General features: G+C 36.7%; 1 protein-coding gene across 1 annotated transcript in view; it reads right to left on the bottom strand.

The window, feature by feature from the left end:
• The window catches only part of Cntnap4 (contactin associated protein family member 4), a 248,895-nt gene that overhangs the window by 192,624 nt on the left and 30,212 nt on the right, over nucleotides 1-26,059 (bottom strand). Inside the window, exon 2 of the mRNA XM_074055620.1 lies at nucleotides 19,511-19,621. Coding sequence (XP_073911721.1) covers nucleotides 19,511-19,621 — 111 coding nt within the window. The remainder of the gene's footprint in view (nucleotides 1-19,510; nucleotides 19,622-26,059) is intronic.

Consider the following 26,059-nt stretch of genomic DNA (forward strand, 5'->3'; position numbering starts at 1 on the left):
GTGGGAATGGCTATGATGCTTAGGACATTGTTAATCCTTAAAAAAAATTATGGAAGTTCTGTGACCTTTGAGCAGTACAAGATACCAGAAAGTTATAGAAGACTATCTTTTATAAATCCCTGAATGCCACCCTTCACAGCAAAGAATATAGAATTTATCTCCCTAGTCACAGACTGATTATACTTTTAGGACTAGATCACACACAATGATTTCAAACAAAAAGAGCATCTGTCTCCAAGGAGTTATCAACATCATTCTAACCATCACACTATTGTCCTCAATTTCCATCCTAAAATCCCAAACCCAAATGTGCTTAATAATCACAAGCCCACACATAATCAAAAGAAATGCCAGAAATGACCCTGAATCTGCTGGCTTTGTAGAAATGGATATATTCTACAATATACTAAGTGCTTTGTGTCCCTTTTCATCGGATTCTAGCAACAATCCTGTGTGATGGCAACTATTATTTTTCCCACGATAGGTGTGAATAGACTGAGGTCAAGGGGTGTGAAGCCACTAGTGAATGGTCACAGAGTTCTGATGAAATCAGGCAAAGTGACTTCAGACCGTGTTTGTCATCCACATGGTGTGGTTTCCATCTTCATTCAGGGTGATTATCTTTCATGAAGAACAATATAGCCCATCAGCAGGTGACAGATGTTACATGAAGGACTGAAATAGAACGTGTATTTGAGAGGTTAGGATAAGGAGAGCACTGCTGGCTGAGTGATTAAGGAAGCAGAAACGTTTCATTTAGGTTCTAGGGTGGGATTTTGAAAGTCCAAAATGAAGGGCTGGAGACTTCTAAGCACAGGAGTGACAGGAGAGCAAACCAATGCAAAGTCTATTTTTCAGAATGACAGCAATTGGACAGAAGGGATTAGAGAGGGCAGCGGTCATTAAGGTAAGAAAGGAGAATGCAGCCAAATTGTAGAAAGTCTTTTATTCAAAGCTAAGGCCATCCAAACTCAAACTTTTAGCATCTAAGGACCATATGGGTCACCAATTATAGATAAATAAACAAGAAAGAGAGACCACCACAATTTTAAAAGTACAGAATAGTACTTGTGGTTATTGCATATTGCTTTATGAGAAGATAGTACCCACAAGCTTTTACCAAGCCATTTCCAGCTTGCTGGTGGGTAGTTTGACTTGTCTGAATGACTTCCAAAGCAAGTTGGTCTAACTTCTCACTCCTCGTGTTTAGTAAGTAAATATCTTAATTCATATGTATAAGTCACTGAGAACAAAAGAGCAAGATTCTCTAGCTCTAACAGAGATTTCTGGATAGCTTGATCAAAGATAGACATTGAGGTTGGGGATGTAGCTCAGTGGTAAAGTGCCTACCTAGAATGCACAGGCACCACCACCACCACAAAAAGATAGACATCTCATGGAAAAATGTCCTCTTTTAAGCATAAAATCAAAGGTTAAATAAACCAACAGGTCAGCTCAATAACTAGAGGTCTGAATGTTTTACCTACTTCCTGTGTGTGGTCCAGAAATAAGTTATTCAAGCTAGATGTGCAGTATGAATCTACACAATAACATATTTATGCGTGCATTTTTAGGAGGTAAGTAATCAGGTCAGACAATAATCAGAACAAGTCAAGCTCTGTTCAGGTCTTTATGTCATGGCCCAATCTCTTCCATAACATTATTACATTTGGGTTCATGAGAAATAACTTCAGGTCAATGGTATGCTGATAACTGTTTAATAACTTGTTCTTTGGGGGGGTGGGAGGAGGCCCTACTTCGTAGCATTTGTTAATTCCTGTGGTGTCAATACTCCCTCTATGGCAGATTCCTAGCTATCAACTTGGCAATGCTAAGTTGAAGAGACACTCACAGTAGGCTCTCACATGTCAGCAGGTTACAGATCATATCTCTGAGACAAACTACTTAAGCAAAGCAGTTAGAATCATATTGCAGCTATGAAATTCTCTGTTACAGCCTCAAGTGTGAAAATGCATTTTTTCTAACTCAATCTAATTTTCTTTCTTGAGCTGTTATTCCATCTCATGTAGAAAATCAATCTAATCATTTTAGAGAAACTCAGACCAGTTCGTGGATGACTCAATCAATTAAGGATTATATTTCTGTCTGTTCGAAATGCCTGCAGGAATTTATCAACCATGGGGTGAGTACTGGGGCAGTGGACAAGGCAACCATTTCTTAGACTGCTGTCTAGGCAGTGAAAGATCCCAATGGTTGACCATCTTCCACTTTGCTCTGTGTTGTTGGCTCTATGACAGGTTGGTGAGGATGTAATTAATCATGACATTCTGATGCCTCACACCCATGCCAGAAACAAGACATTTTCCAGAACCACTGCATGTGTCCCTAGCTTCTACTTTCATTCTTGGGCCCATAGTAGCTCTTGGTTCTCCTTATTGACCTTCTGGGACTAATGTGGTATCCTTTCCACATGACCATCTGTGTATCAGTGACTTCCCTTGGGGCAGGCAGTCTCCTCTTCAAGCACTCACTATAATTACATCATTCACATTCAAACATATGAGTATAAAGGAAGATTTCTACAATGCCATTTGTAGTGAACTCAGTTTGAGAACAAGGAATCGGGTCAGGTAATTCTTCATACTTTCTTGCTCACGTCTTACCTTCTTACTTCCATTCCAAATTCTCCTTATATCTTACTTTCAGAGAATAGGGGAAAAAATGAATTCCTTTCCCTAGCAAAAAATTTCATATTTAAGATTTCAAGGGTGTCTTCTGAACCTTGTCCCCAAGCTGTGCAGTGATCCATGTTCCCTTAAGCATCGAATGACTCATGTCTACTTGAGCTAGGTGGAAGTAAAGGGCAAGCAGGGAGATTGTGCCCATTTGTACTTCCAACATCGTCCCCCCACATAAAAGTAGCCATTGAGGGAATTATTTTTTTCATTAAAATTTTTTGATCTCATCATTTATTACAGGAATTTGTGTGGTTGCCTTACTCATCATTAATCAGTATACTTTGATACAACAAAGGAGAATCTACTGACGATTTTGTACAATACCTGAAAATAACCAACCCCACTTGCAAGTTTGATAAGATGGTAACATGGAGACATGTAACAGACTGTCAGCTGTGAATAAGTTTCTAGCATCTATGGACCCTCCTCAGTCCAGATCCACAGCCTTTTCTAATCTACAGCATGGTCCACCAGAGAATCCAGCATATGAGGAAAAGCATTTTCCCCTGCAGTATGGATATACCAAGGCCAGCCAGAGTAAAGGTGACATACACAAGACAGGATTAAAACCCAGAAAGCAAAGTAGTTCTAATTGACTAAAGAAGGAGTCTACTAACATTTACTCATATTTAGTTCTCCATATACAGTTTCTAAAATATATGGTTGTTGACAATGTCTTTTGATAGAAGAATTTTACAAGCAGCATACATAGTTTACTTTCTTCCCCAAGCAAAACATTAACAATGAGATGTGCTTATATAGTTCAACTGTTTTCTGTTACAGAACAAAATCGTAACATTTCCATTAAAAATAGTTTTGTGCTTTACTAGAAAAATTCAATTGTATTGTTAGAGTTTTGTTTGAAAAAGAGTTGAAAGGTTAGGTGGATTTATTCTACTTTTTCATGAGACACAATTTGGGAGATTAAAAGTGAACACAATTTGGAGGATTATATCTGTAGGCAGGAAGTAAAAGATAAAGGAAAGTTTTAAATGGCCTGGCTAAGAAGTACCTCAAGACAGAGAAAATGTACAAAGTTTGGGATAGGTTTTTGTTTTGTTTCACTTTGGTTTTTTTCCCCCAGTTTGAGGAAATCTCTGCCAGAACACTAGCCAGTCACAAGTTAAAAGAATATGGACCTTAGAGACTATATCTGTCAAAGAATAGTCTTTTAAAAAGTAGTAAACAGGGCTGGCAGAGTAGATTAAGTGATAGAGCACCTGCCCAGCAAGCATGAGGCCCTGAGTTCAAACCCCAGGACCACTGAAAGAAAGGAAGGAAAGAAGGAAGGAAGGATAGAAGGTAGGAAGGAAGAAAGAGAAGGAAGGAAGGAAAGACAGAAAGAAAGGAAGAGAATGAGAGAGGGAGAGAGGAAGGAAGGGAGGGAGGGAGGAAGGAAGGAGAAGACTAGGTAGTGTAGAAGGAAAAGAAAAATAGACTAAGTAAAAAGTAGTAAACAGTCAGAAAACAAATAAACAAAAGAGTGCAACCCATTCAAAGAACTCTTTCTGGGGGGCAGAGGTAATCTGATTTTGAAAGTTATAACAAGCAAAGTGTCCAGTTTTCAAGTCCCCACAAATATAACACATGCAAAGAAACAAAAAAGGACAACCCATTCACAGAAGAAATTAATAGAAAATGTCCCTGAAGAAGCAAGGACATGGGACCTACTAGACTAGGACTTTAAATCAACTTTCTTAAATACACTCAAAAAGCTAAAGGAACCCATGAACAAAGAGTTAAAGGAAAACAGAGAATGAGTCTCAGTAAAGGGAGCATTAGGAAATAGATATAAATTATGAAAAATCACTAAACAGACATGATACAGCTGCAAAGTGCAACTGAGATGAGTTCACTAGAGGATTCTGAGAGCAGATTTGAGCAAAGAGGAAAGAATCAGTAAATGTGAAGGTAGGTTGATCAATACCACCCATTTTGAGGAACAGAATGGAAAAAAATAAACATAGCCTAAAAGGTTTGTGGGATGCCATCAAGTACATCAGTGTATGGGGACAAAGAAGGACAGGAAAGAATATGGGGCAGAAAAATGTTTTAAAAAATAATAGCCAGCCAGGTGTCTGTGGCTTACATCTATAATCCTAGATGTTCAGGAGGCTGAGATCAGGAGGGTTGCAGTTTGAGACTAGTCCAGGCAAATAGTTCAAGAGACCCTATCTTAAAAATACCCAACACAAAAAAAGGACTAGAGGAGTGGCTTAGAAGTGGTAGAGCAGCTGCCCAGCAAGCACAAGACCCTGAGTTCAAACCCAGTACTGTCAAAAAAAAAAGAAAAAAAAAAGGAAAAGAAATAATGGCCACAAGCACTAGAAATTTAATAAATGACATGAGCCAATACATCCAAAAGATTCAACAAATACAAGGCAGGATAAGCTCAAAGAGATCTGTACTGAGACCTGCTACAATAAAACTGTTGAAAGTTAGGAACAAAGAGAGAGTCTGAAAAGGTGCAAGAGAGAGGAGACTTGTCCCATGCAAGGGAAACTTTGTAAGATTAACAGCCAATTTCTCGTCAGAAACCATGATACCAAATGACAGTGGGATGGCACATTTAAAGTCCTGAAAGGAAAAAAATAGGCAGTCAACCAAGTTTTCTATATGTGGACAAATTATTCTTTTATAACGAAGGAAAAATCATGACATTCTCAGATTTAAAAAAAGAAAAAAAAACTGAGAGAATCTCTAAGAGACGTGCCCAACAAGAACAGAGTGCTCTGTGTGAAAAGAAAGGACTGTAGGTAACAATGCAAAGTTATATGGACAAATAAAGAACACCAGCAAAGTAAATGCATAGATAACTTCAAAAGAAAGTAATATTGTATTTTGGGTGTGTAGTTCTCCTTTTTCAATATGATTTTAAGAAAAAATGCACAAAACAATAATTATAAGTCAATACCAAGGCTCATAATGGATACAGATTTAATTTGTGAAAAATCACACGTGAAAGAAGAGAGACAGAGTTGTGTAGGACCAGAGTATTACACAGACCATGAAAGTTAAGAAATATTAACTCAAAATAGAGCATTATAAGTTTGAGATTAATTTTAAGTCCTACAGAAACCACAAAGAAAAAAATTTAAAAACAGAAAGATAAAAGTGAAACTCCCCTTGAAATATCAATATACTCTTTTTTAAAAATGAAGGACAAGAGGGAAAAATAGGTCTTTTCTGGGGGTGGGTACTCATGAGAGGTGGGTGTGCACAAGGAAGGGGGAATGAAGGTGAATGGTGAATATAGTGGTTGTGTTTTTATCCATATTGTGAAAATAGAAGAATAAAACCTGTTGAAATTGCTCTAAGAGGGGAAGAGGGAGAACAATGGAGAGGGTAAATCTAACTAAGATACACTATAAGCACTTATGTAAATATCACAATGTATCCCCCATACAACTATTAAATGCTAACAAAATAATTTTTAAAACATTTTCCACATTATGAAAAAAACCCAGAAAGATAAATGAAAACGGTTCACCAAAAAACTCAGTTAAAAATGTTTAAGCATCTTTTGTAACCTGACATGTGTAGTATTTGCATAACATTGTGAATATGGTAAATGTCATCGAGTTGATCATTTATGGCTATCTTCTTCATTGTTAGTTTTTGGTTTGGTTTTTTGAGACAAGATCTTATTATACAGCCCAGGCTTGCTGAGCCTCCCAAATGCTGGGATTACACATGCACACCACCACGTCTGACTTGAATTGTACATCCATCTCAATTTAAGAAAAAGTTTCAGCATCAATCAACACTCCTCTTATAAAGCACAGATTTTTTTTACAGATACAGCCATCACTTAAACACTAGTCCAAAATCACCACGTTCAAATAGCTACATATCCCATCTCATACGTTTTATTTTTTTATTTGCCCTGAAAACTGTGGTCTTCCTTACATTTATGAATTTCAGTTTCTCACATTTTTTTTCTTTCACTGATGCATTTCTGCCTCGACCCACTTTTTATGTAATTATACTAATCATAGAATTAATGCCCTGCAGAACTAACAGCAAAAGAGCAAGTCTACTAAACATAAGTAATAGTGTACAAATAAAGCAAAAATGGACGAGTAAGAGAAACTGCAATCTTCAGTGAACAGTAGTAAATTATCTAGTAGTTTAATTTTTTGAAGATTTTTTTCATTTTTTTTATTTCTTTTGCCTTGAAACTATCAGGTAACCCACTCAACCAGTGCCCAATATCAGCTGGATTTTTGGAAAGCACATTCATAAACCCCTGTGAAGGCAAGATAATGGAGCTGAAAGTCTTAAGCAAGCACAAAAAGCAGCACTGGACTGACTTTTATTGAGAAAAGCCTCAAACTGCGTGGCCAGTTATAGTTCCACTAAAACAATCTTGATTAGAAATCAAGGAATTACATTAGGGTAGTAGCAAGGGAAACAAAAAAGAGTATCAAAGATAGAAACTGCAAGCCATGTAGACACAGAATTTATCATCTTTTTTCACCAGAAGAGATCAAGGAATGAATACAAGGTGATTCTAAGAATTTTAAACCACAGTGATTAAGAGAACCATTGGAACCAGAAAAGAAAAATAATTACAAAAAGAAGCTCTTTCAGAAGTGATGCATTTTAACTTAAACATTGATAGGCCGAGGGTTTTTTCTGTTCAAAATATCTCAAAGGCAGCTGGAAAATTCCAGCAAGCTATTGAAAGCACAAGAAAAGAGATGTTAGCTGTGTTTCTCCCTCAGTACAAATATGGGAAGGATCTGCAGAGGCCTTCTCCTGAGGCACTGGCACGGGACCAGTGCTTGAAGGAGGACACACACAAAGCCAAGGTCAATGGCAGAACATCGGAAAACTCAGCACAAACATTCTCTTCTCAGCCTGGGATCTTGCACCTCATTTTTTTTTTCCTTTTAATAAGCCAATTATTTGTACATAGTCTGTTAAGGTTGTCTCTATTCTACATGGCTGATTATATGATCGATTTTATATAACCAAGGACATTATCCCTTCTATTTTATATTGTTAATGTTAATTATGTGTCAAAAATTTTTAGAGCGATCAAATTAGAAGGTAACCGAAAAATCACAAATAACCCTCAAATCACTTAAATGTGGTTTTAGGTTAGCTTTCTACTGAAATTATTAGACATTAAGGCTAATAACTGAATTCCCACTGAGGGAGAAAGTCTTTGATGTAAAGTCCTTCTGGAGGAGACAAAGGGAACCCTTATAAAAACTACGTGATTTCTCCATGCCTTTTCTCAAGGAATTATGTCTGCAGGGCAGCCTTCAAAAGGGTTGCAGTGAAAAATCAAATAAGAAAATGCACAGAACATATTTTAAGTTATAAAACTATAATGAGTTACAACTCTTCATACAGACAAGACTTTTTAACTCTTCCTACAGTATCAAACTCTTGAAATCTAATTCACTGGGTAGAATCAGGGAGGTAAAGGGGCTCCTTTGCTGAGTATCTGGTATCAATTTCACAAGCCTTCTGATGTGTCGGATAATTATGGATACCTAAGTTTCCATCACACTAACTGTAAAATGATGTTCAGTTCAGATTAATCTGGGTACTTCATTATTCATTCCTCTGATTCCTTGTTAAATCTGTCTTTTCCATACATATACATTGTTTGTTCTCGTAATTCCACTTTGCATTCCATATTGATAAAGCCAAAATATATGTGCATATCTTAAGTAAATCTTCTTATTTTAAAATGGTTTTAGAGTTACAGAATAATTGGGAGAATATTAGAGTTCCCATATATGCTATATCTAGATTATTCTTTCATTAACATCTTACATGAGTATGACATATTTGTCACAACTAATGAACTAACAGTGATACATTATTTTTATTAACTAAGTCAATGTTTAATTTAGATTTCCTTCCTTTTTGCCAAATGTCCTTTTTCTGTTCCAGGATCCCTTAAGGATAACCATGATATGTGTTAGTCATCCTGTCTTCTTAAAGACTCATCTTGGTTATGGGTGTTTTCCTTATTTAGGGGTAACTTTGCCAGTTTGTTTGTATGTTTGGTTTGGTTTTGGAGCTTTTTTTGTGGTATTGGGGCTTAAACTCAGGGCTTACACCTTGAGTCACTCCACCAGCCCTTGTTTGTGATTTTTTTTCGAGATGCCACTGGAACAATTTGCCCAGGCTGGCTTCGAATCATGATCCTCCTAATCTCTGCCTCCTGAGTAGCTAGGATTACAGGCATAAGCCACACCTTGCCAGTTTTGAGGATAACTGATCAGGTGGAATATTCTTCACTTCAGTATGTCTGACACTTTTCACAGAGTCTTTTCCAGGGGAAGATCACAGAGGTAAAATATCAGATATTCATCACATCAGATCAAAGGCGCATACTTTCAACATAACTTGTCACTGATGATGCTAACTTTGGTTGTCAGATTGTGCCACATAATCCACAATCTGGGAGGACAAGGCCTATGCACATCTTATACTTAAGAGGAAGTTATGTTCTACTTCCTTGAAGGGGGAGTATCTACATCAATCGTTTGGGATTCTTCTGGACCAAAGTGAGTATGTTATCCTACTTCACTGGGTGATGAGAAGTGTGACTTTGAGGCCAATGTTTAAGTTCTTACATGAAAGACATGATCCTACAGGGCAAGCATGCAAGGCAGGAGGGTGTGAAACAACGAAGGCCAAAACAAAGCTGTGCTTTTGACTCAAACGAAGCTACAAGGTCCTGATGTTCAGTCCCACACAACTCTGAACAGCCTCATGAAATGATCTCAGAACTTCCCACCATGAGGACAAAAGTGGTGATGAGGAGGAGCTCTGACCCATCAATCCTCATCCCCTACCAGTCATAGTTAGTCTCCCAGCAGGTAGACACTCCATACTTTACCAAAAAAAAGTTGTGATCCCAGAGGATTCATGGAGGCAAACAATCCCTCAGCATTAAGGTTGCAACAGAGCAGGAAGCTATAGGTAAATGGGCAGCCTAAGATGAGTCCCTGAGGCACCTGTGGGAAGCTAGACTTGGTCATTGCAAAATTGGCTGGAAAAAGAGGTGGGCTGAAGATATAAGCACTACAGAAGACGTTCTCAATACACAACAGCCACCTTTCGTTTTCAGTCTCCAATGCAAGTGAATGAGACCATTTTTTTTAATGCTAGCTCTCCGTCCTTTAGCTCTATGCTCCCCTCCCTTCTGGGAAGGATGCTCAGCATACATGTGTAATTGTAACAGAAAAGTCCTAAGCCCCTGCTTTCACTGTTTCTTTGGCTTTGCAATTCACCAATCTTTCACAGCACATGTACATTCTAGCCTAGAGGGGACATTCACATTCTGAAGACGAGTTTGAGTCCCTCCACCCATGTATGCTAATATTTTGTTTGGAGTATTTTGCATTTATATTCATGAGAGAGACTGGCTTTTAATTTTCCTTTCTTGTTTGTCCTTGACAGGGCTTGGTATCGTGGTTATACTGGCCTCATAGAATGAGTTAAGAGTATTTTGACTTTTTTTCTGTTCTCTGGGAGTGTGTAAGATTAGAGTCATAGAAGCTATGTGTTTGGAAGAATTCCCATTTGAAAACATATTAACCTGGAGTTTTCTTTGTTGGAATACTTTAATTTCAAATTTGGTATCTTTTAGAGACAGGAAATACTTTATTTTTACTTCTTGAGTACAATTTTGTAGTTGCGTTTTTCAAACATTTTTTTCAAGTCACTAATACTTAAAAATTATTAGCAGAAAGTTTGTTAAAGTATTCTCTTACACAAGACATTTGTCTTATTAATTATATCACATGTTTATTTTCTATTTCATTAACTCATACACTTTGGGGGTTTTTTTCGTTTCTTTTATCACTTTTGGTTTAACCTGTTAGATTTTTTTTTTAATTCTTCCAATGGGTACTTGGATGGATCATTCATATTTATTCTTTTTACTCTGGTAATATTTTCAGTTAAGGCTACTAATTTTTATTTAAACTATACCTCACAATTTTGATTTATAGTTGTTTATCATCAAACTAAAGTGTTTACTAATGTCCATTGAGATTTCCTTTTGGAGAGTATATTAATTAAATTCCACACCTTTCTGAATCTTAAGTATTTGTAATTAATGATTTCTAGCTTAATTCTACTGTAGCCAGAACATTCACTCTCAATGATTTCATTCCTGTAAGATTTTTTGAAACATTATTTTTATGGACGAGCATAAATTTAGGTAAATATTCTAGATACATTTGATAGGAATGTGTATTGTCCAGCTGTTGGAGATGTGCTACACATTATATAATGATGCATTTACCTATTTTGTCAAATTTATTAATTTTGCTGTTTCAGTCTTCTATATTTTCACTAATTTTCTCCCAGTTACTTGTTCAAAGAGAGAGCTTAAAAATAAGCCTGGCATATTCTACATTTCTATTTCTATTTGTATTACCTATTTCAATTATTATTCCCATTCATTTTTCTTAACACATTTTGAACCTCTGTTATTTGGAATAGTAAATGTCAGCCCCAGTACATGGCATTTCCTTTCTATAGTGGATCTTTTCCCCTGAAGACTGACTCTTGGTTTCTCTCAAATAATTCAAGCAGTTAACACTTTGCTTTGTTGACTGGTTTCTAAGAAAGCAGCCAAGTAATAAGAGCTAAACATTTGGGTCCCCACAAAATTTTGTATGTTGAAGTCTTAAGCTCAAATGCAATGGAATTTAGGGATGAGGACTTTGGGAAATGATTAGAGATGAGGACTTTGGGAAATGATTAGATTTAGATGTGGTTATGAAGGTGGAGCACTGGTGATGCAATGAACATATGACAGAGAGATAGCTCCCTCTTCATGTGCCTGCACCAGGAAAGGCCACCTGAGCACAAATCAAGAAGACAGCAAGCAGGAGGCTAGGAATGGGCACTATATCTGATGCCACCTTGATCTTGTACTTCCCAGCCTTTGGAATAATGGAAACAAGTATTTCTTGATCTACTTAGTCCATGGTGTTTTGCTGTTGTAGCCTGAGCTAAGGCATTAACTTTTCTAGCTTAATCATTCATGAAGTCAGGCACCTGCTAAACTCAGTATCTTTATCTTAAGGTTGGGCAAATTCATCATCCAGAGTATCTTGGATGATCGGGCTTGCCAAGGACTTCTGAAATTATTTAGCTTCTTACTCTTTCTTATTCTGCTTCTGCTATGGGCTCACTGTTTTCTCCTGGCAGCTATGCCCAACAAATCACTTGCACCTCAATCATTGGCCCCAGTGCACTTCTGGAAGAACCAAAGCCAAGATAGCACTTGATTACATCATTCTCCACCTACTCCTCCCCTCTACATATGAAATTGTCCTACTCAGTACTGTGAAAACTGTTAAATATACACAAACGAATGTAAGCCATGTATTAGTGAGAATTTTTAGTTTTATGAATACATTTTAATTGAACAAATTTGAGTCACTGTACCAGTTTAAGTAGGATTATGTTTATAATTTGAATTTCTTGATCTTATGAGAGTTAAAGACATTTCCCAAGCCAGGAGTCTTCTAGTCTGAGGGCTTAGAAGGTTAATCTGCTTTAAGATATTCCCCTTACTTTCTTATTGAAGGGCCACCGATTTCCTTCACTTCATGCTTTGAAGATCTCCATTATTAGACAGATTAGAGAGAAAAGATACCCTGACTACAGAATATTACACATGAAAGAGCACATTGTCCTAGAGTTTAGAGACCCTCAAACTCAACCTTCATGCTTTTACAAAAGGAAAAAACAGAAAGTTAAGATCATTTCCCTAAGACCACCCACAATTTACTATTATAATGTAGTTTTCTTGATTCCTAAACTAGCTGTTTTTAATCACTATAAATTACTTAGGATTGGTGACTTGGCACAATCACTGGGTTGACATCAGGTTGGAAAATGTGTGCTCCAGGGAAGACAAGGACACCAAAGGGCAAGATAGAGGGAACACCAAGATGGTGGGAGAGATGAGAAGAGGGTAGAACACATCCTAGAGAAGGGGCCCCAGAACACAGAACAATACCTAAAGTAAGGAAGAAACCAGAGCAGGACAGTCATCTCTGGTTTTTAGTCAAATGAATCAATACATGAATGGAAGTGATTCTGTATTAATCTCAGAACTGGCAGCAAACTCTCCTCTACTTTAATGAATAAAGGATATGGGCATACTGAGAAATAAAAGATGTAAATCTCTACTCATTTTTATTTCATCGTCTCAAGGCCAATATACAAAATATAATCTCTAAGCAAAAGTGACACACCACTGACTATAAAATTGATCTGGAACTTCATTCTCCAAACCTTTATCAAAATGTTAATCTCTTAGTAAGATTTTTTTTTAATTCGTAGATCAATTTCAATTGCTGAAAGAAAGCAAAAATATTTTAAATTAAATCAACATATCACTCTAGCTCACCAACTTTGACCAAAGACACATCAGAATGTTTTATCTTTACTTCAATCTAATAATGAGCATGCAAAATATAACTATAATTCTTTGACTCTGCTTTGCCTTATAATTAATCAGGAATAAATTTACTCCTCCTAGAAGACTTATGTGAAAGTCTGAATTCTCTGAGATTACCTTCCTATAAATTAGTGTATATAAGTTGTCCTGGGAAGCTTGCTAAAACAGGGTTAATTGACAAGATACACTTTAAAACTGGTTAGCATTCACTCAGGATGATGTGTCTAAAATGTGACCACACTATATTATTGCCATAATTTTAAATAATACCATCTCACTGATGCTATCTCTTTAATATTATTAACCCTATTATTCCAACAGGAAATTATAGAGGCTCTATCTTGCTCATCCTTAAGTAAGAGGTAACAATGATTTAAAACTAACAATAGCAAATAGATCCCACCTAATACTAATTTCCTAATACTGAAATGGTTACTCTCCACCTAAAATTTCATTATCCTCAGGAGAAAGGCCAAAAGAGAAAAGCAGAGTAGAGGAGCTGAAATTGAAGTGTATAAGAGAAACTAGTACCCCGTGGCTATCAGGGTGACCAGGAATCTGACCAATCAGGGATTTCGGTATGCTTAAGTGCTCCGGTCTCAAGGTTAAGAGCTATAAACCTATAGGGTTAAGGTAGGTAGGCTCATCTCAGAGATAAATAGGGCACAAGAAAGAAAAATTGGGCAAAGATAATAAGATATTATGTATGAAAACCTGGATCAGCATGAAGTCTTGGGATCCTTGTAACTCCAGTCATTACTCATGTGCCAAAGGCTTTCTTGACACATCAGATTACAGGTGTGATTGGGTAGAAGTGGGTATAGAAGCAAATAAGCTGCAGGCATCTTTTGTTCCCTCAACAAACTCTGGAAGTACAGCATTCCCAGTACATCAAACAGCAGGTGAAGTTCACTGTGATCTTGGAACTCAGGCCCATTCCAAACCCACACCAGCCTGTGCTCAGGCTCCTCTTCCCTTAGGATTGAGATCTTTCATTCTTTTCCCCATAAAGTATTGGCTATTAAAAATAGCAAAAGTATTATTTTTAGAATAGAATAACTATGAGGGGGGGGTTGATGCTACTTGAATTTGAACTCAGAACTTCATGCTTTCTAAATACTGCTTGAGCCACACCTCCAACCCTTTTTGCTCTGATTAGAGATAGGGGCTCACTTTATGCCACAGCTAGCCTGGACCACAATCTTATTTTAATCTTCCTGCTGTCACTGGGTTGACAAGTGCTTGCCACCTGGCCCAGCTTTTTTCTGTTGAGATGAGCTTTGATCTCATGAACTCTTTTGCCCAGGCTGGCTTAGAACTGTACTCTTCCCAATCTCAGTCTCCCAAGAATCTAGGATTATAGGCATGGACCATCAATACCCAGCTCAATGTGGTAGCTTTAACCGCAGTAAACATTTGTCTCCAAAAGAAGCATCTGTCCTTTTTATGTCGGGAGACTTTCTCCCTTAAGCAGAATGTGGATGATGCACACCTTGGAAATTTACTTTGGGGTCTTTATTTAAGCATGACAATTGTATGCAAATAAGCACAATGATTTAGGGCAAAAAAAAAAATCAAATAATTCTACAAAGGCTGTTATAATTTTTCTTATTAGAAATATACCCAAGAATGGGAGTTAACTCTGTCATCTAACCAAGTAAACTAATTTTTCTACAGACAGGTGTTTCATTTTAACACCAAACTCTATAAGTATGGGGAAAACATTACTTAGTTAGAATAGAAGGACTGAGTTGGAGTTAAAAAAATGGATAAATATTCCACTTATTAGCAATGGGAAATACCCTGATCTTATAGAATGGATTACAGAAATCCCAGCATTTGTCAGCTATAGAAGCACTCTGCTATAATTAAGCATAGGTTCGTATATATGTTTATACTTGTAATGTAAATATTTTATTTTTTCTGTGGGCAATCATTTTATTTTACTATATACACAAGTCTATCAGTTTTCAATAACCCATTTCCAAGGTTTCCAAGTATATGAAAATGAAGTTTGTCATTTGGCTTATATCATTCTATATTTTGTGGAACATTTCTTCAAACTATGGGTTCTTAATATTCTGTCCTAAGAACACATGTGGATTATCAAATGGTCCACTAGAACCTGGCTGAACTCTACAGTGACAATATGCTTAACTTTAAGTTCTTCATTAAAATTCAAAGCAATATTAGAATTCCAATCTCACCTCTATCCTCAGGGGATACATTCCAATCCCCAGGGGACGCCTGAAGCCACTGACAGTTCAGAACACTATACACGCTATGTTCTTCTAATATATACAAACATATGCTAAAGTTTAATTTATAAATCAAGCATGGAAAAAGATTAACAACAATAGTAACAATAACTGGTAACGACAACAACTAGTAACAATTATAGCAGTGTACTATAAGTTATATAAATGTGATCTCTTTCTTTCTCTCAAAAGACCTCATATAGTACTCACCCTTCTTTTTGTCATCTGATAAGGGGGTGAAACTAGGCCTACAGGATAAGATGAAATGATATGGAGAGCATAGGCATTGAGCCGTTGCTGTGGGCTACTACGTAAGTGTTACCTGAATGCAAGCACTGCAATGCCATGATAGTCCATCTGATAACCAAGATGACTACTAAGTGACTAACAAGTGGATAGAATATACATTGCGGATACACTGGTTGAAGGGATGGATCACATCCGTGGAACAGAGTAGAACAATATGAGATTTCGTCACGACTAATCAGCACACAATTTAAAACTTATGCATTATTTATTTATGAAATTTTCCCCTTAATGCTCCTTTACTGCAGTTTAATGGAACGTCAGAAAGCAAAACCATGGAGTAGAAGGAACTATTGTATAAAGGCAGAAAGACAGATGATTCCATTGTGACATCAGCATTAGCAGTGATTAGATTTTGTTTGTGTTACTTAGAGTAAATTTTGGATTGTACTCCTCTGAGCCATGAAATCTTTCAAGTTAAAACTCATATGCATGTTCCCAGGACAATAGGGGCTAATCATTTGCTCTTGAAAATTATTTGGGTTGGATAGGCCTCTCTGGAACATCACTTAATGGAAACAAAGCCATCATTTATTCAGTAGAACTTGTTCTGGTTTTCCAGAGCTTCTATAATAAAGTATCAAAAAATGAAGAGCTTGAAAAAACAGAGATTTTTTCTCACAGACCTGGAAGCTAGAAGATGTTAAAATCTGTGCTCAGTCAAGAGGCCATGTTCCACCTGTGGGTTTTAGAGAGGAATCCTTGGTCTTCTTGGCTTCCCGTGGTTGCTGGAAATGTTTGACATGTTCTGGTTTGTAGCCTCATTGCTCTGATTTCTGCTTCTATTTTAACCTATCCTTCCTTCTCTCAGTGTCTTTTTCTCTCTCCGATCTCATTCTCCTTGTAAATATGCCAGCCCCTGGTTTTAGGGCCCATCCTAATCTAGTAAACCTCATCTTCATTTGACTATGTCTTCAAAAACTCTATGACCAGATGAGATTCTATTCACAGATATCCAGGTTAGGACTCACATGTGTCCTTTTAAGGCCATAATTCAACCTATAACAACACTCGTGGGGCAAAATTAAACTAGGCTACCTCTAAGAATGTATCTCCTTGTAGAAATGAAATCATCCCATCCAACAGCAGCCTTTTCCTGTCTCCCTTCCATCATCAGTGGGGCCCTACTCAATTTCTCAGTGTAAACCATGGCACTTCTTACCCACAGCTGGAAAATAAATAGGTTATTTTTTACTTTCTGTCTTGCCATTCTTTGCCAGTTCTCTTGATTCCTCAGGAAAGAAGTCTCTCTGTAGATCTAGGATCCTACTCACTGGTTTAGTTTATTTATATGTGATCTGCAGACCTGGCTGAATACCTCTCTCCCAGCCTGATCTAAATATTATGAGAAATGTTTCAATACCAGAAGTAATACACAGCCTTTAATAAATCACCCAAAATCTGACATTTCTTTATGAACACATGTAATTAATAGGAAAGAAAGGAAAACTAAATAAAAAAGAAAAATGTAATCAAGTAGGTTGACAACTAGCAAAAGATAATTAAAATGATCCTGTTTTGTTTCCCAGTTTCATTAACATGCAAATGAGATTCATCTTGTGTTTCAGCAAGAGCCACAGAAACAAATTAAGAATGAAAATGAGACCCACTGATGGAGGCTCCTGATGAGTATATAAATTAATGAAAAATATGATTGGATTCAATTAATAAGATATAGTTTTTTGTGATTTATTGGGCCTTAGAAAACAAAATAAAGATATATAGATTTAAATTTAATTTTTTTCAGTGGGCCATATTCTGTAAAGGTTTTTATGACTTAAGTGAAGAGGTGGCAAATGTTAAACTCTGCTTTACTTTAAAAAGTACAGGATAGAGACCTTGCTCTCAGATCAGCATTGTGAGAACAGCCTTCCTGCTGCCAGGGCCAAGGTGCAGAAGCTGGAATGACCCTCAGGGAAGCTAAGAGGGCCCTCTTGCCTGGTCAGTCAGGGATTCTGATTTGCAAATAGGAAGAGACAGTCCATGTGACCAATAGCTCTCACCTCAAGGAAGGTAAAAGGAACAAAGCATTATCTACAAATTCAAATGCCCCCACAATTTCCACTCAATACAAAGTTTTCAGCTTTCTCTCTCCATTACTACCTGCACACTCAGAAGCACACCTATATAGGCATCTCATAGAATATGAGATGAAATTTTAAAACAAAGTTAAACCTGTTACAGTGTTATATAAACACCTGTATTGTAATTCAAAGAGTGGCTGATATATGTGTGTGTGTGTGTGTGTGTGTGTGTGTGTGTGTGTGTGTGTGTGTGTGAAATCATAGATACATGCACACACAAGCATATGCAATCTGTTTGCTATTTCCCAGGTTTTTGAGCTCAAACATTTAACAACAGCACCAATGGTACATTAAGGAGTAGACTTAAGAGCAGTGTCTGATGTAGAGTGAGAGAAGAGGACAGTAAGTGAGCGGAGCATGGTTTTAACAATATACAAGCTAGTGTCTACATTTTTGTGGTTGTTGACATGCTGTCCATAGTAGTATCACAAAGCCTCTTTCTCTCCAGTATGTGTGCAAATGATTTTACTTTAGCATATTATAAAAAGCAAACACAATGACACTGTCTCTAAGTACACATTTTTTCTTTCAACAGTAATGGAGTTTGAACCTCGATCCTTGCACGTGCTAGGCAAGTGCTCTACCCCTGAGATATACCCTAAATTCCCAAATTCTCTTGTTTCTGCAGTGAGTTGCATTTAATTATCTTTCCTTTCCCTTAAACATATGCAAGCCATCAAACCCAACCTACCTAAGAGAGAGTAAGCAATATGAAGTGAGTATTCCTGGAGGAGCATGAAAGCAGTATGAAGGTCCCATTCCTCCACAGCAAATGGAGGGATTACCATCTTTAAAGAACTAGCATCTTTTGAAATTACTTCTTGCAGACCTCAAAATACGAAGCCAATTAAATTTTAAGTTTTCATTACTACTGCATCCATAATGATTGCATATCATTGCAGAAACGTTGTTTTAGAAGGAACTCCACTCTTTGGGTGTTAAAATGCTAACATAGTAAGCCCACCTTATTCTTAGAATTATTACACATGATTTTGATCAACTGTGGTCAATAAAGTAATACAAAATTTTTTTAAAAATCTTTTAGTTCCCACAGATGTGTTCCACACATCATACAATGTGGAGAAGCTCTGTCACTCATGTGTTATCACCAGTTGTGTTTAAATCATTGTGTGATCTGCTGAGGGTTTCTCTGCCCTTAATGTGAAAATCTGCCTCCCAAAAACCAAATGGTGCCTCCAAAAGCAAAGTAAAATTGAGTGTGCCTAATTTAAGTGATAAAGTGAAAATCTTAGAATTGTCAAAAAGGTGGCATGACTTTAGCTAAGGTTGAGTGGTAGCATGGAAAAATGAATTGAGCATCTGCACTACAATATTGAACTCTGCATCCTGAGCGTGCCTGTTTTTTCCTCAATGACGGTCCCCTTGGGATCACATAACCATGGACATCAAGGTTGTACTGTGTAGGATTTTTTTTTTTGGGTGGTACTGGGGATTGAACACAGGGCCTTATGCTTACAAGACAGGTGTTCTACTACTTGAGCCACTCTGCCATCCCCATATAGGATTTTCCTATTGCCACTCCAGAATGTAAAACTGATATCATGTATAGCTCATGAGTTTTAACCATTGACTGATTTAGGAATTTACTTCCTTTCATGATATGTCACTTCCAAAGATTTTATTAAAAGACAATTCAAAATTAAGGAGATTCACCATGAATCAATCAGAGGAAAAAGGCAGACTTACCATCTCTGCGATTCAGCCTTGCAAACCCAGGACCATGGCTGCTGGAAAGCTCTGAGGAACTGCTGAAGGATGCCTGGGGCAAGGCAGACACCAGAGGGTCGTCACAGTCATCTGCCAGGAGGAAAAAAGCAACATCTGGGTTAGAACCATGCTGCTGATCAGCAGACATGACTAAAAGGATATCGTAATCTAGGATCTAGGTAGCACCTCTAGAAATATGCCCACTGATCACATAGTATTCCACTGAAGGGCCGGTAAGATCAATAAGAAAAGCAAGATACCTTAAAGACAAGAAAACTGTGGAACTGGAAATGAAACATCATACAAATCATAAAATAATACAATATCTTAACATAGAAAAGGTTTATTTGAACAAGAACAAAATTTCTTGATCATAAATGGAAACATTTCTAAATTTAGCTACGCAAAAATTAAGAACCTGTTATTTCTAAAAGATCCTATAAAGTTAAAAAAAATCATAAAATGAATAAAGAACATGTGAAAGAAACATGAACTATTTTAATGTTTGTTGAAAACATGTGAAAGTTTGTAGAAACATAAGGAAGCTTATAGAACCTATGAAAGGTAGAAAGTACACAAGAAACAAATGAAGGTATGCATGAGAGAAATATGACTGAAACATATAAGCCAGTATACAATCAATATTCCAAATAAAGACAAAAAATGAAGAAAAACAAAAAGGAAATACAAATGACTAAATCTATGAAGAAATGTTCAATGTCCTTAACCATGAAGGAAATACAAATCAAAGCATCATTGAGATTCCATCTCACCCCAGTCAGAATGGCTGTCATCCAGAAAGCAAACAATAAACAAATGCTGGTGAGGATGAGGGGGAAGAGGGGTCCCAAACACAGTATCAGTGGAAATGTAAGTTAGAGCAGCCACTGTGGAAATCAGCATGGAGTTTCCTTTAAAAAATCTAATATAGAACTACTGTATCGTCCTGCTATACCACTCCTGGGCATCTAAATCAAAGTACAGTCAAGATACCTGTAACCCCATCTTCATAGCAGCACTATTCACAATAGTCAAACTATGGAATCAACCCAGGTGCCCATCAGCCAATGAAAGTAAAAACATGTGGTGTATGTATACAATGGAGTATTATTCAGCCATAAAGAAGAATGAAATTGTCACTCACAGGAAAATGGATGGAACCAGAGATCATCATGTTAAGTGAAATAACCCAGACTAAGAAAGTCAAATATTGCATGTCTTCTCTCATATGCAGAATCTAGTCCTTAAAAATGAATGATAGGACTGTAAAAATAGGCACTGTTTTGGAGGTGAGTACAACAGGAGAGGACAGAGTATGGGGGCGAGTATGGTTGAAGTATTCTGTACACATATATAAAAATAAAACAAATTCAAACCTGTTGAATTTGTTCCAAGAAGGGAGGGAGAGGAGATGAGGGGGAATGATAGAGATTTGGTCCGGGACATTGTATACATATACAGAAACATCACACTGAAGCCCCCTTGTACAACTAATGTATGCTAATAAAAATTTTTAAAAAGAGAAGAGAAGAGAAATTTTTTAAATACCTTTAATTCAATTAGAAAATACACTAGAAAAAGTGGTACAATGATTGACCAGATGCTTCCCAACACAGAACCTATATAAATCGATGCTCAAATCCTTCTGGGCAGACTTGCCCCTGATGAGCCAAGGGTCTCAGGGAGCTTTGCCTTCTTACCCAGGGGTGCTAAACAAATATTAGTATTTTTCATTGTATCATGAAAAGAAAAAAGTGGGGAAGCAGTGGGCTCCAGAAGCTTGCACTTCTGTATCAGGAGATGTGTACAACATTGCTCATAATGACAAAAAGTAATTAACAACCCATACATCCAAGGGCCAAGGATCAGATAAATAAGTCACAGCACTGTTCACAATAAAATAATACACCACAGCATAAAGGAAATACAGCAACACAAAACAAGAGGGTTGGATCTTATCAACAAAATTTCTAGGTGGAAAAAAATCAAGTTATAGAAGACCACATATGTTGATAAGTTTTGAGAACCTTAAAAAACAAAACTAGGTAATATGTTGTTTGGAAATATACATTTTTAATAAACCTATTTTAAGAAAATGAATGAAATTCAGAATTGTATTTACCAGTGCAGAAAGTTAGAGTCATAAGAGATTCATAGGTCAATGAGATGGTTGGTGCTCCATTTCTTGGTATACATGGCACATTCATTTTAATAATTACAATGCTTCTTATATAAATATATCTACATATGCATAGCTAAGCATATATGTATACATCAATATATGTATATAATAGATATTTAAAAATATATATCATCTTTGTCATTTTATGTCTATCACATATATTGTACTTAATATCAAAAAACAAAGCACAAGGACAGACAATATAAGAAAAATCAGGTTTATTGTGGTATCCATCTTCATCCTATGTAACCTTTAAAGTACCTATTTTTTGTTTTCACAATTATTATGTTGTTCCATTTTTTTCTCTAATCAGAAAAAATAATACTTTTATATTTAGTATTTCACATATATGTTGTTAGCTTAAAATCATGTGGGCTATTGTCCTAGACATTTTAATTGATAATAAGCAATTTAAAATTACCTCAATTCACCTGAGGTTTTATGAAGCTCATTTTGCCTAAACATTTGTTCTTGAATGCCTTTCATAAGAGTTTGCATTTTGTTTTTAAAGATTGTCTCATTTTCATGTGAAGACCCACTTTTTCTCCTTTTGTGCCTTAAATTCTTTAGCTAACTCTTTAAAAAGACAGTTCTTGCATGTCTATTGATTGGCTTAAGTACTAACACCAGCCAATCTAGTTGTAATTCAAGTATTAAGGAGTTTATACATTAAAAGACATACACTCCTGGCGTGTTGAAGGAAATTCTGATTATACCCAATTAGTCAAGCAACAACCAAAATGCTTTAGAGCACTGCAGAAACTTTGCTGTGTGTGTTTGCCACAGAAATGAATACATTACATGTACCTAGAGAGGGTGCAAGTGTGGGTGTGTGTTCACTAGGACTGCAGTGAGTTTTGGATCATTATCAGTATGCAGGTATGTGATGAAAAAGAGTGTTTAACTGCATTCACAATCAATTATGCAGATTTAAATCGATATTCTGAATGTAAAATGTCTCTCTGGTGCAATCACTCTAGAGGGTATATATTTATTGCCCATTTGTTTTTGCCAAGTATAAATTGAGAATCAATAGTGCTCTACTTTCAGCTTTAAAAGAATGGAATTAAAATAAGAGAGGGGGTACTTTTTCCATTTGTTATGAGAGAGACGTAAGATGGGAAGGCAGACGGGGGCTTCCAGTGTTTGATAAAGTTCTAATTGCCCTTGGTGATTATGTGGTATTGTTCTTCACAGTGAACATCTATGTTACTCTATAATCTGTTGTGTATTAATGTAGCAATAAAATATTTTAGTTGTTTTTATATCGTTAGTGATGACTTGATCTGTTTATTATCAGTGGAGTATTGAACATGTAGTAATCATTTCACACACCTTAACTAATCTTTAATCTTTACTCCTGGTTGAAGTACTGGTATGGTTATCACACAGGTGAAGTTGGTAAAGCACAGTTTGACTCACTTGTTTATCTCACTGTAGAATAGCATGATATTTGCAAAGCAAGTTGGGGTTGCAAATCCTGGATACAACAATGTCATGACTAGAGTCTCTTTCAGTTTGACTGTAGGGATTTCATCAAGCACCATAATGGCATGAATAAAACCTCTCTAAAGGAGTGTTTTTGAGGTTTGTCACTATGTGTGTGTTACTCATTCGACCTTCAATAGTCTTAACACCAGGGTATAGAGACCTTGGATAGTAATAATGAGCCTGGAGTGACTAAAAGGCACATTTCTCTCTAGACATTAATGTAATCGATTTCTGGATTATCAGTCTCCTGTGAATTTAGTTCCAGAAAACCAGTTTCCTCTGACTGAGCTAGAAAAGTGTGGGTTCTAGATTTGCAAAGCTGAGGACAGCATTTCACCTCAAAGGTTCAGGACCAGAGATGATTGTGCCCTAGCTCCTCCCCAGGGAGACATTTTGCAATACCTGGAGACACACTGGGCCTCGCTATAAGAGAGAGGTGCCGCTGGTATCCATTAGGTTAGGACAGGGATATTGCTTAACATCCCACAATGCACAGGGCAGCCCACCATGACCAATCATTGTCTACTCCAAATGTCAACAGTGCTTGTCTAAGAAACATTCTTCCAGACACTGGCAAATAAGCAACCCAAAGACTAGTCTTCAACTGGAGTAATCCCCAACTAGAACTCTCTAACTTCCTCTCACATTTCAGGGATTATTAGCTCTAATTTACAGCTTCTCATATCCAAATAAAGATCATTCAGAGTACATAAGTACATAGTCACTTAAGCCAGGTGCTTTGAAATCTGAAATAATGTGCTATGTGAGTTTGCAACATAACCACATTTCTAAATTAAGTACTCTAGCAGACCATGATAGTATCTGGCTGGGTCCCTTAGCCAATGGACCAAAGGCACTAACTATCCTTGGTAAAAAGAAGCATGGGGGCGCATAAACACTGAATGAAATTATGCAATCACCAAACATTTTGTTTTCACAAATCCAGTGTACAGCTGCACAACTCAAAATGGTAGCAGAGCTGTTTTCTTCTGACAGAGCAAGAAATGAGCAACACTCACATTACTTTATGCTTCTCCAAAATTATAATACGTTATTTGGCTCTTTTCACGTTCATGTCAGAATTCTCACTTTTTCCCTGATATCATTTGGAACTAGTAAAACTACAGTAGTTAGTCTTTGTTGGTAAAAAGAAAAAATTCTACACATGATTAGATTTTGAGTTTTTATTAATTCTGTTATATTATCTGTATTAGCAAAAAAGAGTTATCTGTCTAACTTGTGTTGAGACATTTTCATCCACAGAGACACACAGATGTACAACTCTATAAGGCTTTTAAGTAAATATGTCAGAAAAGTCACCATTGGCTCTTCACCTGGGAGAAAAACCCTTGTCATTAAAAAGACAATGATAAATTAGATCTCTGGCAAGTTATGTGTATGAAAGCACTCATTAGTCTTACAAATAAAGATGCAAGCCATATTGAAAGTATTTTAATATAGCTCAACAGAAAGCAATTTAATTTTATTTTACAAAAGGCTTTAATACATAATTCTCATAAGTAAGTAAAAGCTGTTCAGTTTTTAATAAAAGTAATTCAATTTTCTTAAGCTGCATGCAATCTTACCTGTACCAAGATAATAGGTCTGTATTATGGGGTGCTTACGTAACCTGTGCTTTATATCTGTTAACTCATTTGTTCCTGACAAATACCCCATACTATTGGATGCCATTGACTCCTAAGACAACTGAGGGGAAAGGGGGCAATGTTCAATGACACATCCAAGGTCACATTAGGAAAAAGATGGTAGGAACAGTATTTGAACACAGGCAAACACAGTAACAGGTCTCCTATTCTGGGCGGTGCATTATTGAAACAAATATTAGTGCTTAACATATATTTGACAAAAAGACAAGGCTGACTTTCAGTAGCATTCAGTTTAGTTGTTACATACCTACCTTCTCTGTTATTTGGAAGACCAGCCGAAATCAGTTGCACGCCTGCTAACAAATCATATTTTCCACAAGAACATGCACGGGGAGCGGGGGAGTAGAATAGGATGCAATAAAAAGCAAAGATGCCTTTCTTCAAAAATTCTCAGACACTCAAGGAAGGGATGGGACTTTTGACAGGGAGTTTTGGAAACCCTGGAATTTCACTCCTTTCAGAAAACAGCCATTATAGACCTAATTCAAATATTTCATCTACAGATTTAGGATTAAGGAATGAACTTCATTTCAAGAAATCTATTCCTTTGAACAAAATGTTTTGTTCCAATCTATATTATTGAAATTGTCATGTGGTTGAAATTGAAATTCATCAACTAATTTAAAAGATAAAGTGTGGAATTATGTTGATATGTTAGTATATACTCTCAAAAATATTTTGCACAAGGCATCCAGAAATTTAGACAGTGCTACTGTTCTCTAATAACACACCTAGCCTGAGTTAGTTTTGCAAATTGCTCAGGCTGATATTTGTGATTTCAGGTGGAATACTGCCTTCCATATTTGGCATGACACCTAATCCAGTACCTTATGTATCTGTTTCCTGCCCAAAGAGACTGAATATACAAATGGACAATGGCCAGTCTAGGCAGAGAAGTAGAACATGTAGCAACCATCCCAGCAAGTCAAGCTACTGTTTAACAATAACCATTCCAAGATGCCAAATACTAACTTCACTAGACATTAGTCCAAAATATCCAGGATTTGGCTAATAACTTACAGCTTTCCTAATTTTTTGTCCCTGTTTCCAATTTAGGAGTGGCTAAAAAGGAAGTCAATATATATTCCTAACAAATCACCTAGGATGTCCCATTTTTATTCAGCTTGTCTACAACTTCGCCATGCCAACAAACTCTAATTGGAGCCTCACTCCTGAGCTTTAAACTTT

This window comes from Castor canadensis, chromosome 15 (genome assembly GCF_047511655.1).
Source record: "Castor canadensis chromosome 15, mCasCan1.hap1v2, whole genome shotgun sequence".
In the NCBI taxonomy this organism is placed as follows: Eukaryota; Metazoa; Chordata; class Mammalia; order Rodentia; family Castoridae; genus Castor; species Castor canadensis.